Source organism: Scyliorhinus canicula, chromosome 18 (assembly GCF_902713615.1).
Source record: "Scyliorhinus canicula chromosome 18, sScyCan1.1, whole genome shotgun sequence".
Classification (NCBI taxonomy): Eukaryota; Metazoa; Chordata; class Chondrichthyes; order Carcharhiniformes; family Scyliorhinidae; genus Scyliorhinus; species Scyliorhinus canicula.
The window spans coordinates 79,770,306-79,784,304 of record NC_052163.1 but is presented as its reverse complement, the minus strand read 5'-3'; the positions used below and the strand labels follow the sequence as shown (position 1 = coordinate 79,784,304).

Genomic DNA, 13,999 nt, shown 5'->3' with positions numbered 1-13,999 from the left:
TTCAGCTCAGAATATATTTGAATTTACAGAGGTCGGAAAATGAGCTCGGGAACAATGACAAAAGAGAAAATGCTGGTAAATGATCTGGGGAGCACGGTGGCACAGTGGTTGGCACTGCTGCCTCACAGCTACAGGAACCTGTGTTCAATTCTGACCTCGGATGTGTAGTTTGCCTGTGTAGTTTGCATATTCTTCCCGTCTCTGCGTCTCTGTGCGAGTTTCCTCCGGGTCCCCCCGTTTCCTCCCAACAATCCAAAGATGTGCAGATCAGGTGGATTGGCCTTGCTAAATTGCCCCTTAGTTTTCAATTAAGTGGCGTTACGGAGGAAGGGTGGGAGATTGGGCCTAGATAGGGTGCTCTTTCAGAGGGCCTGTGCAGACTGGATGGGCCGAATGGCCTCCTTCTCTGGAGGGTTTCTATGATTCAAGACAGAATTAACCTCTCAAAGAACAAAGCCATATTTAATGGCTGGAGCAGAGCAGAGAGATAGCAGTCAATGTGAAAATGAAGGGCGATTACCTGATGCTGGATTCTGACTGTTCCCAGCTCTGCCTGAAAAGATACATTGAAAATTAGAGTTCACAGAGAATAAAAATGAATTAAACTGTCAGAAAAAACGACAATATCGGAAAGGTGCCAGAATGTATCCAAATTGATTTCACAAACATACACTGCCAACTGGGTAAAGTGTACCGGGGAAAGGATGGTCTTCAGACCCTATGTACTACGTCGGTGAAGGTGCCCTGAAAAGGATTTGGTTATTTTCTCCTTCTTTGAATCGAGCCGCAAATTGTTACCATCTGGTAGAAACCGATAAATTATAAAAACAATAATAAACATTTCCAAGTGGCCAACGCAAAGGAATCGCATGAGAAGCTTTAATGTTTTAAGAGGTTTACTGTAGCAAATCACAATTAAGTACGACCACCAACACCGAGTCTCCAACCAATACTCTGCGTTTCAGAAACAAAATCTTATTAACTTCTTAAAACGCGCGTGAAAACCCCACATCCCGGTTCCAGGACATGACCCGTCATTGGTCCATCAGGAGCCTTGTATTAAAAGTCCCCAGTGTCTCCAATTGATTCAATAGACTTATCTCTCCCTGTCCCGCCATGGCGAATCTTGCTGTGACCGTCACAACAAAATCCCTTCATCCAATTTTCTGGGCGGGTTTGAAAGGGATTCCCAGCAGCAAAGGACCCGCTGCAGATTATTTAGTATTGAACTGTCCACACGAAACTTAATGTCTTACAACAGGGGCTCGTCCACACCAGCATTAACACGAGTGTTTAATCCAGCAGCAGATATTTTATTCCACATGGTGTATTGGAATCTGTTTTCCTCTGACAGTCTCGGAGTCTGGAATCAGCAATAACACCTGCCTTCTCCTCTGTGGTCAGTTTTCACACCGGATAATTTACAATATAGATTTTGACCCGGGCTCCTTTCCCAATGGCAGCCAAATCAAATATGCGGTTTGCCGGCAGAGTCCAGTCCAACGTCACACCCGCTTCCTTCCCCATTCCAGTTCTGTTTTATCCTAAATCACAGGAGAGTTTACTTCACAACAGCGTTACAAAGTCGAAGGGTAATATCAGCAGAATGAAGCCATTCGGCCCAATGTCCCTGTGCTACCTCTTTGAATGAGCAATCTGATTCCTCCCTTTCCCCTATATGCCCAATTTGGGCTGGTGGTGCTCCGAATATTTATCCCCCGCGTGTTGTGCCCGATGAAGCGTTAAAGAATCCGCGTTTAATCCCGCTGCAGTGTTTATGCTGAGGTAACGCTCATTGACGCTGATTGGTCAATTCCTGCTTTCCAATCCCGGTTTCAGGAAGGAATTGAAGCCGAGTTTAAACTAATTGAAAGATTATCCGATTATCTGCTAAATTCTGACGTGTTTTAATTTACTGCAAAGTCTAAGAAGCGGAACTCCCAACACTTCTATAAAGGTGTAATTAACATTTCCGGGACTCATTTTGTTTCCAACTTCCATAAACAGAAGAAGACGCGTCGCCACTCAGATGGATTCGGTGCTGCTCCCTCAGCGCTGTTTGGAGCTCAATATGTTCCTGGTGTGTGGATTCTCTTGGAACCTGTCCTCACCGACATCCCAATCATTTTATCCCTTTTAACGTTCCCTCATCGAAGAGATAAACGCTGTTGCTTTTGTCCAAATACATTTAGTTTGTTGAACAGTCCCCAATCCACCTGATGCTGCTGTGTTACATAAACCTCTTGGTCTCATTGTATCCGCTACATTATACAACATTCATAACAGTGTGTTTAATTGTCATCACTCTCCCAGGTGATAATGTTCCTTCCAGCTAATACTGTTTCGTTCTATCCTCTCGTGATATAATATTAACAATCGGTCATTGATTCCTGTCCTCAGCTTTGTCTCCTTAGAATTGCTGCACAAGGGCAGCACGGTGGCCTAGTGGTTAGCACAACCGCCTCACGGCGCTGAGGTCCCAGGTTCGATCCCGGCTCTGGGTCACTGTCCGTGTGGAGTTTGCACATTCTCCCCGTGTCTGCGTGGGTTTCGCCCCCACAACCCAAAAATGTGCAGAGTAGGTGGATTGGCCACGCTAAATTGCCCCCTTAATTGGAAAAAATAATTGGGTAATCTAAATTTAAAAAATAAATAAAAAAAAAAAAAAAGAATTGCTGCACAATATCCCATTGCCGGCCATCGGTTCCTCTGTACAAAGAATAAAGAACAAAGAAAAGTACAGCACAGGAACAGGCCCTTCGGCCCTCCAAGCCTGCGTGGACCATGCTGCCCGTCTCAACTAAAATCTTCTACACTTGCAGGGTCCATATCCCTCTATTCCCATCCTATTCATGTATTTGTCAAGACGCCCCTCAAACGTCATTAATTTCCCCTCTTCCACCACCTCCTCCGGCAGCGAGTTCCAAGTACCCACTACCCTCTGCGTAAAAGACTTGCCTCGTACATCTCCTCTAAACGTTGCCCCTCGCATCTTAAACCTATGCCCTCGAGTAATTGACCCCTCGACCCTGGGAAAAAAACCTCTGATTATCCACTCTGTCTGTGCCCCTCATAATTTTGTCGACCTCTATCAGTCGCCCCTCAACATCCGTCATTGCAGTGAGAACAAACTGAGTTTATTCAACCTCTCCTCATAGCTAATGCCCTCCATGCCAGGTAACATACTGGTAAACCCTTCTGCACCCTCTCTAAAGCCTCCACATCCTTCTGGTAGCGTGGCGACCAGAATTGAACACTATACTCCAACTGTGGCCTAACTAAGGTCTATACAGCTGCAACATGACTTGCCAATTTTTATACTCAATGCCCCGGCCAATGGGCCTTCTTGACTACCTTCTCCACCTGTGTTGCCACTTTCAACGACCTCTGGACCTGTACACCTAGATCTCTCTGACTGTCAATACTTTTGAGGGTTCTACCATTCACTGTAAATTCACTACCTGCATTAGACCTTCCAAAATGCATTACCTCACATTTGTCCAGATTAAACTCCATCTGACATCTCGCCGCCCATGTCTCCAAACAATCTGAATCCTGCTGTATCCTCTGACAGTCCTCATCGCTATCCACAACTCCACCAACCTTTTTGTCGGTCCGCAAACTTACTAATCAGATCAGTTACCATTTCCTCCAAATCACTTATATATACGTCGAACAGCAAAGGTGCCAGCACTGATCCCTGTGGAACACCACTAGTCACAGACCTCCAATCAGAAACCCCCCCTTCCATTGCTACACTCTGCATTCTCTGACCTAGCCAGTTCTGTATCCATCTTGCTAGCTCACCTCTGATCCCGTGTGACTTCACCTTTTGTAGCATTCTGCCATGAGGGACCTTGTCAAAGGCCCTAATGAAGTCCATATAGACACCATCCACTGCCCGACCTGCATCAATCATCTTTATGACCTCCTCGAAAAACTCTGGTAAATTAGTGAGACACGACCTCCCCTTCACAAAACCATGCTGCCTCTCGCAATACGTCCACTTGCTTCCAAATGGGAGTAGATCCTGTCTCGAAGAATTCTCTCCAGTATTTTCCCTACAAATGACGTAATGTAAATATAATGCGGCTTGTTCCCAGTCTTGAACCTCAACAGTTTTAATCAATTCTCCCTGACAATAGCCAGTGCTTCAAATGTTCACATTTTCTTGCAACCCATTGATAGACCAGAGAGAATAAACTTTCAGTATTTTCTCCCAAACCTTTACAATCTCAACACTTGTTAGGATTCTTGAATGGATCCAGTATTTTCTCACTTGTATCCTGCTTATATTTTTCACCCCCTCACCGTCCAGGTGAATCATTGTTACATTTCCAATATTGTGGCGGTGTTTTTACAATTAATTGAATGTTTCAAGACAAAACCATCCACCCACCCTGTGTGTATAACTGAGGTTGGCCAATTCCTCCCGGAGTGACCAATGCCGCTCACACAAAATTAATGACAAAATCATTCAACAGATTTGGAATGTGGGTGATCTTCCAATGTTCACCCAATCCTCTGCATCTTCTCTTTTTTTTAATATAAATTTAGAGCCCCAATTATTTTTTCCAATTAAGGGACAATGTAGCGTGGCGAATCCACCCACCCTGCACATCTTTGGGTTGTGGGGAGCCAAACCCACGCAAACACGGGGATAATGTACAAACTCCACGCCGGGATCGAACCTGTGACCTCAGCGCCGTGAGGCAGCAGTGCTAACCCACTGTACCACCGTGCTGCCCGACATTTTCTCTTTTTAACTCTAATCATTGTTCGGTCATTATTCTGGGAAATTTCGTATTTCCATCTTGTCCCAAACACTTCCTCATATTTCCGAACCGGTTCTCATTGTTCCTTTGGACTCATTTTCAATCCATTACTTAGTGAAACCTTGTCCAAATCACCACTCTATGTGTGGATATTAAATTTGCTGTTGTCAATCTCTGGTGGTCTGTTGTTAACCACATTAAACTTCAGCTGATTCTAATGCTGCTCCTGGGACCCTGCCCGTCACAGTTTCACTCACTCACAGCGGCTGCTCTCATTGAGCTGCAGGGGTTCCCGATGCCCAATGCCTTACATTTTTGGAGCCGCGCTCCGAAAGCTAGTGATTGAATCAAACCTGTTGGACTTTAACCTGGTGTTTTTAAATTTTCTGCTGCTTGGAGTTTGGGTTTGGTGCCAAAACTTAACGTTACTTAAAAAAGTTAGACACCAGCCGAATTGTTTTTTCATTTTACTGCAACAAAGAGCGAAATAATAAATATCGGCAAAACTAAAATGAGTTGAAATAAAATGGAATAAATCAGAGATATTGTAGCCAGAAATTTAACTTTTGAACGAGGAAGAGAAACACAAACAATTGAAGTGAAACGCGGGGTGATTGAGGCATCACAATATTTTGTCATTCTTACTGTTCGATTAAACATTTCAAATCCGATTTGACCAACTTGTGCAGTTTAATGACTTCTGGTCGATGTTTCATCTCAACAACATATTAATTCCAGTTTAAAACCAGCGCTAAAATACCAGACAGAAGTGACTCCAACCAATCCAGGCTCTGTGCGGTAATAGGATTATCAGTAATTTGGAATAATGTGTCACTACCCCCGCAGCTAGTACATCAATAAACGTGATCATAGTTGAAGAATAACCAAACTCAAAAAATATCAAACACTTGACAGACCAGGGAAATAGCTTTGATCACAATCTGTCAGGACATATCTGCAAGTGAATTTTAGATTTGTTGCCAATAATGACCAGAATCTGAAAAATGAGAAAGGAGCAAAGTTAAAAGAAGAAAGACGAAGGGCGCAGTGGTTAGCACTGGAACTGTGGCGCTGAGGACCCGGGTTCGAATCCCGGCCCTGGGTCACTGTCCGTGTGGAGTTTGCACATTCCCCCCCATGTCTGCGTGGGTTTCACCCCCACACCCCAAAAGATGTGCAGGTTAGGTCGATTGGCCACGCTAAATTGCCCCTAAATTGGAAATAATAATAATTGGGTACTCTAAATCTATTAAAAATAGAAAGTCCAGCAGGAATAGACCATCCGGCCCATCCAGTCTCCTGATATCATTGATATCAATAGTAATATCATTCCAGTTCGACTCCACTCCATTCCCTTTTCCTGAAGATTGACAAAAACATTCCCATGTTTTTTTTCGAGCGATATAAGGATCAGTTCCGGACATGTAGAATGAGATTAAGAAACAAGCCCGGATATTAATATTGCATTAAATGTTTGGAACTTTTATAAGAGTCTGGGGAAAGATTAATTATCTCAAAACGGTGCACATTTAAATGTATAAATAAACCGTTTAATTTAATGGAAAAGGTCAGAATCAGTGACTGACCGAAAAAGCTGATAAAACCGTAATCAACAGTTTCATCATTTCTCCCCGATTCATTCATGAGATGTGGGTGTCGCTGGCTGGGTCAGCATTGTTGCCCATCCCTAATTACCCTTCAACTTTGCTCACTATGCTCGGCCATTTCAGAGGTTCAGAGGGCGGACAGTTAGGAATCAAGCATGTTGCTGTGGATCTGGAGTCAGGTAAGGAAGGCAGACTTCCTTTCTTAAAGGGACAGAAGGGACAGTAGTGACTTCTAATTCCAGATGTTTATTCAAAATAAATTGCTCCACCTGCCGCGGTGGGATTTGAACCCAGATTCTCGGGGCATTAATCTGGGTCTCAGGGTTATTAGTCTAGATAATGCAAGATTAAATTGTATGGCTTTTCGAATATTAAACGATTAATCTACTTTGATTAATTCTCTGTCTCACACCGCAATTTAGCGGGAAATTGCGGGGACAGGATTGTGGATATGAGGGGAGTGGGGCAGTCGGTGCCGTTATTTTGTTCTCCAGTTGTGACTCGGTGTATTGTGTGTAACATTGACCTCTCTCTACTGCCAGCAGGCTCAGTGCAAATCTCAAGGTGAGAATTTCATCTCCAGTCTGCTTCGTCTGGACCGAGAGGGTTTGAATTTGCAGCAGTTAAAATCAGATAACACCAAATGTGTATTAAATAATAAACTTACAAATTAAACAAACTCTTTCGAGACCTGTTTTATAGGATCACATATTTGAATAAAATATCTACTTTTCCTGTAAGTTATTTTTGATCTGAGTTCTATTTATAGAAACGATTCCGGGAGTAATAAACATTTCGGATCACCGAAATCAGCACATTACAGCAAATTACGGCAAATCCTAATCGATTTCTCCCGTCGCTGGCTGCTCCAAATGAATTGATAAAAAACCGAGAATGTTGCAGAAAAAAAATATTCTTTGTTTCGCTGTGAAGTGAACATTGAAATCGTTTATACAATTCGTAGGATTCATAAAAAGTACATCACTCGAGATGTTTGATTTTAATTTTCATCCAAGAAGGGAGTCATTATCCATTACTGTGGCGGTCAGGGAACATTTTTCAATGGAATATCTTTCACCTGATTAACTCATGTTCTTATTTAGCCGTTGCGAAACTCAGAATTAAACCAAAATTGAACGTAAATATTCGGCCGCTTGTTTAATTTTGTCCTTCTGCGGGTCTTGAAAAGACATCGCAGACATGAACTGAAATTCTAAACACATCTAAATTCAGCCTGCTCCGGATAAAACGCACTCGCAGCCAGAATGAAAGGTACTTGAGTGTGGACTGATAGTTAACAGACTGTGTGTGGAACGCCAGTCAAATCTACACTTACTGCCAATTGAATACACCCGGGCATTACTTTCTCAGACATTTCTCAATGACACTGCTTCCTCAACCTGTGTGGATGCACAGACGGGATTTGAAGAAATGATCTTTAAATGACCCAATCAACCTGATTTTAGCATCAGAATAGTTAAAGTTCACGGATATGCGATTCGGTAAAAGCATAAACGCAGTGACGGAGATTTTCCCTGTCAGTAAAACAGTATATTTATCCTGACAGATGAATAAATCTAATCAAATACACATTGGAAGTAAGAAGGAAGTAAATGGATTCATCCACCTAGAAATTCACCAAGAATATCAAGCCGGTAGATGGATAATGAGGAACAAGTCTCCATATCTCGGTAAACACTATATTACACTGTGTGAATATATAGATAATAGAAATGAGATTGAGAAAATAATCATTATCACAAATCAGCGTGATATATAAATGTACGAAAATGAATAATGAACCACTATTAAAGGTTCTAATTCTGAAAGTGACTGCTAACTAATCAAAAATTCAGAGTAAATTCTCCCCAAATTCAGGAAATTTCGCAAGTGCCTACTTGCTGGTTGCTACTAGGGGCTGGTTTAGCTCACTCAGCTAAATCGCTGGCTTTTAGAGCAGACCAAGCAGGCCAGCAGCACGGTTCGATTGCCGTACCAGCCTCCCCGGTCAGGCGCCGGAATGTGGCGACCAGGGGCTTTCCACAGTAACTTCATTGAAGCCTACTCGTGACAATAAAGCGATTTTCATTTTCATTTTCATTTGATAAAAATATTTTAATAATTCACAATGTAAAAGCAAAATGCTGCCGATGCTCTGAACGGAATGGTTAAGGTAATTCAGTTCTGTGAATTCTAGCACACAGCGGTTGCCTGTACTCGGAAATGTGAGTATGGACCTGGTGTCCTGCACAAAGCGAAATAACAGGCCCCCACCACCCCAATGCACAATCTAACAAGGATCACTTTCTAATATTGACAGGTGCTGTTTATATAAAGCGATTCGAATTGCATTTCTAGTCTGTTGTACCTGGGAAAGAGCCGCAGGGACAAACTCTCTAAACAACCGCACCATTTGTGTCCGATTCGTTTTTAAGCCGAAGTTTGACACATCTGCCAATTGGGAAGATAAAACTTTTTAAATTCGATGCAACACTTTCTAAACTCTAGCGCCACCACGGAAATGCTGCTTCTGTCAGCGCTCGCTCACTTTCAGCACACTCGCCATTGAGTCAACCATTCTGGAGGATTGAGCAGAATATTTAGTCTGACAGCCCAGTGCCGCACTGAAGCTGTGCTGCATTTCACAGATGCTCTCTGTTGGATGAGATGCTGCTCTGCGTATCGCCTGTTCTCCCAGGCAGCCGATTACCTGGCTGGCAGGGTATTGATCCTCGCTGCCTTGGCAAATATCTAACCTGCAAATCATATCACAAGTTCTGATTGCTCTTGTCACTATCACTATTATTTGTAGAACTTGCTGTGCGTTTCCCACATTGGAGAATTTCATTCAAATATTTCAAAATGTATCTCACTAGCTGCAAAGCTCAGAGGATGGGAAAGGGGCGATATAAATACAAGCGCTCTTGTCTCTAGAAACTGAATGATTCCCTATTTTCAATTGACAGAAAGTAAACATTCAACAATCAATCCAAAATATGATTCAAATGAAACTGCTACAATTTATTTCACTATCCATTTCATACGATCCCCCGCAATGTCAAATTTGAATAAAATAAATCCGTTCTCTATAAATTGCGCCCAGTCATCTCCACACCCTGGTCTAACAGGGACCTCGCTCTATTTTAACAGGCTCGGTTCTCATATTACGATGAGATGTTAACTCCGGACAGCGCTCTAACCAATCACCGCGGCGGGATTGTGACAAACAAGCACCGAAATCTCCACAACAGAATTCATTTCTAATCAGTCAATGTGTTCCGTGGCAAAAACTGCTAATTCCACTAATCCTGCGCGCATTTCAGGGAGGATGAGTGAATTAGTAAACAAGCGAATCCGCTCAATAATCTCAAACTCACAGTTCAGAAGCTGCAGTAGAATCAGAGTGGGGAAGGTTCGCATCATGTTCTGAGCAGCAGTTCCAGCGAGGAGACGAGACCATTCAGAGGACGCTGTTCGCGGACACTGAGAACTTCCTTCAGCCCCTTCTGACACTCCGACTCTTGGACAAGTCAATTCTTTGACAGCAGTTTGAACAGAAAACAGGGTTTCCTTCCGAATAACCAATAGATGTTGATATGTGTGAACCGTGAATTGCAGTCACGTCAAATGCACCAATGAGAGACAATGTGACCATTAATGGATACAATGAACCCATCTTCCATCCAGCAGCCAATCCCCAGAGACCAATGGCGTTTAAAGTCTGAAATGGAAATCTGGGCGGGATTCTGTGATCTTGGGGCTAAGTGTTGATGCCATCGTAAATGCCAGAGCGTTTTACGCTGGTGTCAACAGGCCCCTTGGAGCAGTGATCCAGTGACGCATAGGGGGCCAGCACAGCACTGGAGAGCCTGATGCTGCTCCACCTGCCTCTCCGGGCATCGGAACGGGCGCCACGGGTCATCACATGCGCGCTACAGTCAGCGCGAGTTCACGCAATGCGCATGGTTTGCCTTCTCCGCGTCGGCCCCGACACAACATGGCGGAGAGCTATAGTGGCCCGGCACGGAGGAACATATCCCACCAGGATAAACACGCCTGCCGATCGGTATGCCCCGATCACGGGCCAGGCCACTGTGGAGGCTCCCCCGGGGTCGGATCCCCCGACCAGGCTGCCCCCCGCAACATGAATGCCATGGTCCCGCCGGGTAGGATCACACGAGAATGGCACTGCTGGGACACAGCCTAACCTGGTGGCCATTCAGCCCATCGCATGCGGAGAATCACAGGCGATCGTGACAATGGCACCGATACTCCCGTCACCGGCGGACCGGCGCCGGAGCGGCATTGCGTGAATTGTGCCCCCACCCGCCAGCGACTCTAGAACCTGGAGTGGGGTCAGAGAATCCTGCCCCCTGTATCCAGATCAGAGAATTAGACAAGCACAGCAAGAGGCCATTTGCTCAGTTTCTTTGAAAGAAATGTGTAATGTAGCCTTATATAGGAAACGTTTTCCCAATAACTGTGCAAATCTAACCTTTCAATGGTCATCGAAACATAGAAAATAGGTGCCGGAGTAGGCCATTCAGCCCTTCGAACCTGCACTACCATTCAATATGATCATTGCTGATCATGCAAATTCAGTATTCTGCTTTCTCTCCATACTCTATGATCACTTTTGCCGCATGTGCCACGTCCAGCTGATTCTTGAATATACCCAATGAACTGGCCCCAACAGCTTTCTGTGATAGAGAATTCCAGAAGTTTGCAACACTCTGAAAGAAGAAGTTCTTCCTCATCTCAGTCCTGAATGGTTTACCACTTATTCTGAAACTGTGACCCCCTAGTTCTAAATGTCCCCAACATCGGGATCATTCTTCCCGCACCTAGTCAGTCCAGTCTATCAGGATTTTATATGTTTCTATGAGATCCCCTCTCATTCTTCTGAACTCCAGTCAGTACAAGTCCAGCTGATCCAGTCTTTCTTCATATGTCAGTCCTGCCATCCTGGGATTTAGTCTGGTGCCCTCGTCTTCACCACTCTTTTGCTCATCACATATCTATAGAAGCTTTTGCAGTTAGCCTTTATGCCTTCTGCAAGCTTACTCTCGTATTCTATTTTCCTCTTCCGAAATAAATCCTTTGTCCTCCTCTGCTGAATTTGAAACTTCTTCCAGTCCTCAGGCTTGCTGCTTTTTTTGGTCAATTTATGTGCCTATTCTTTGGCTTTAACACTACACCCGAGTTCCCTTGTTAGCCATGGTTGAGCCACCTTCCTCGTCTCACTCTTGCACCAGACAGGGTTGTACAATTGTTGAAGTTCATCCATGTGATCTTTAAATGTCTGCCATTGCCTATCCACCATCAACCCAATAAGTATCATTTGCTAGCTTATCCTAGCCAATGCACGTCTCATGCCATCAAAGCTATCTTTCTTTAAGTACAGGACATTGGTGTCAGACGTAACTACGCCGCTCTCCATCTTAATGAAGAATTCTACCATATTATGGTCACTCTTCCCTAAAAGATCTAACACTACAAAGTTGCTCATTAATCCTCTCTCATTCCACAATACCCAGTCTAGGATGGCCTGCTCTCTAGTTGGTTCCTCAACATATTGGCTGAGAAAACCATCCCTTATACTTTCCAGGAAATGTTCCTGCATCATATAGCTACCAATTTGATTAGCTGAATCAATATGCAAATTGAAGTCACCGATAATAACTGCTGTACCCTTACTGCACGTATCACTAATTTCCTGTTTGATGCCATTCCCCTACCCCACAACTACTGTTTGGTGGTCTGTAACAACTCCCCCTAATGATTTTTGCCCTTTGTTGCTGCGCAGCTCCACCCATACAGATTCCAGATCATCCAGGCTAATATTCTTCCTCACTGTTGTGTTAATCTCCTCTTTAAGCAACAATGCTACACCACCTCCCTTTCCATTCCTTCTCTTTCCTGAATATTGAATACCCCTGGATGTTCAGTTACCATCCTTGGTCAATCTGGAGCCAGGTCTTCTTGACCCCAATTACATTCTATCCATTAATGATTGTCAGCACAGTTAATGCATCAATGTTATTACAAATATTCCTCACATTGGGACACAGAGCCTACAGGCGTTTTTTTGACATTTCGAATTATGATGTAATGCGGCCCTTTTTGATTATTGTCTTTGGTTTCTCAGCCTTCCACTTTTCCTTTTATTACCTTTTGTTTCTGTCCCCACCTTATTTCCCTCCGACTTCCTGCATCAGTTCTTATCCCCCTCCCATATTATTTTCAACCCTCTTCAAACAGCACTTGCAAAACTTCTCCCTGGGACATTGGCCCAGTTCTGCCCAGGTGCAGCCCATCCGGTTCTCAAGCCACATATTCATCTTCGCTTTCCTGCCATTCCTATTCTGACTTGCATGCGGCACTGGTAGCAATCCTGAAATTACTACCTTTGAAGACCTACTTTTTAGTTTAACTTCTAAGTCTCTGAATTTAGTTTGTTGGACCACATCGCATTTTTTTAAACCTACATTGTTGGTGCCTATTTACACAACAACTGGGTGTTCACCCTCCCCTTCCAGAATGCCCTGCAGCCACCCAGAGACATCCTTGACCCTTGCACCAGGGAGACAATGCACCATCCAGGAGTCATCTTTGCAGCTGCAGGAACGCCTACCTATTCACCTTACAATTGAATCCCCTATCAATATAGCTCTGCCACGCTTTTTCCTGCCCTCCTATGCAGCAGAGCCAGTCACAATGTCATGAACCTGTCTGCTGCCGCCTTTCCCTAGTGAGCGATCTCTCCCAACAGTATCCCAAACAATAATCCGTTTTGGAGGCAGATGACCACAGGTAACCCAGCACTGCCTCCCTCCTCTTCCTCTATCTGGTGGGCACCCATTCCCTATTTTCCTCAGTAATTTGTATCTGCAGTGTGACCAACTCACTAGACCTGCTATCCACGATTTCCTCAGCCTGATGCATGCTCTGAAATGAATACACCAGCAGCTCCAGAGCATCAAGCGGTCTAATAGGAGCTGCAGTTGGACACATTTCCTCCTGTGAAGGAGTCAGGGGTCCCTGAATTCCCACATCACACAGGTGAAGCATGACATGGGTCTGCGATATCCTGCCAAGACTTAACCCGTAACTTCAAATCGTTCCTGTAAAATCTGCTTTCATTACATTTACAGGGAGAAAATTTACACCCAGCACAGACTCAACCAAGGCCGAAATTGAACTGGTGTCCCTGGCGCTGTGAGGCACCATAGTAACCAATTACACCACCACGCTGCCCAACATTCGTTCAACATAACTCAATTTCCTCACCCACGGCATTACCCTAGTGTGTACCCATCTTTCAGGGGTTGGCACACATCCAGCAGTCGCACAGAATTGCACACAATACTCCAGTTGAAAGAAAGCCATATATTTCTCAAGTTTACCATGATGTATTTATGGTTGTAGTAAATGCCCATATTTACTGACCAAGTGATCAATATGCTTATTTAATCACTTTCTCACCTTGCCCTGTCCATGTCATGGAATTCTATATTCTGTTCTGCATCCTATCACAATACAGTAGTACCATTTCAATTCGCATTACTTATTTAGCCAGTGCAAACCCCGGAGCCACGTGACCCGCTCCCAATCACA

General features: G+C 44.1%; 1 protein-coding gene across 1 annotated transcript in view; it reads right to left on the bottom strand.

Moving 5' to 3' along the window:
• LOC119952925 (deleted in malignant brain tumors 1 protein-like) overlaps nucleotides 1-13,999 on the bottom strand; it is a 139,928-nt gene that overhangs the window by 51,617 nt on the left and 74,312 nt on the right. Inside the window, exon 14 of the mRNA XM_038776556.1 lies at nucleotides 521-553. Coding sequence (XP_038632484.1) covers nucleotides 521-553 — 33 coding nt within the window. The remainder of the gene's footprint in view (nucleotides 1-520; nucleotides 554-13,999) is intronic.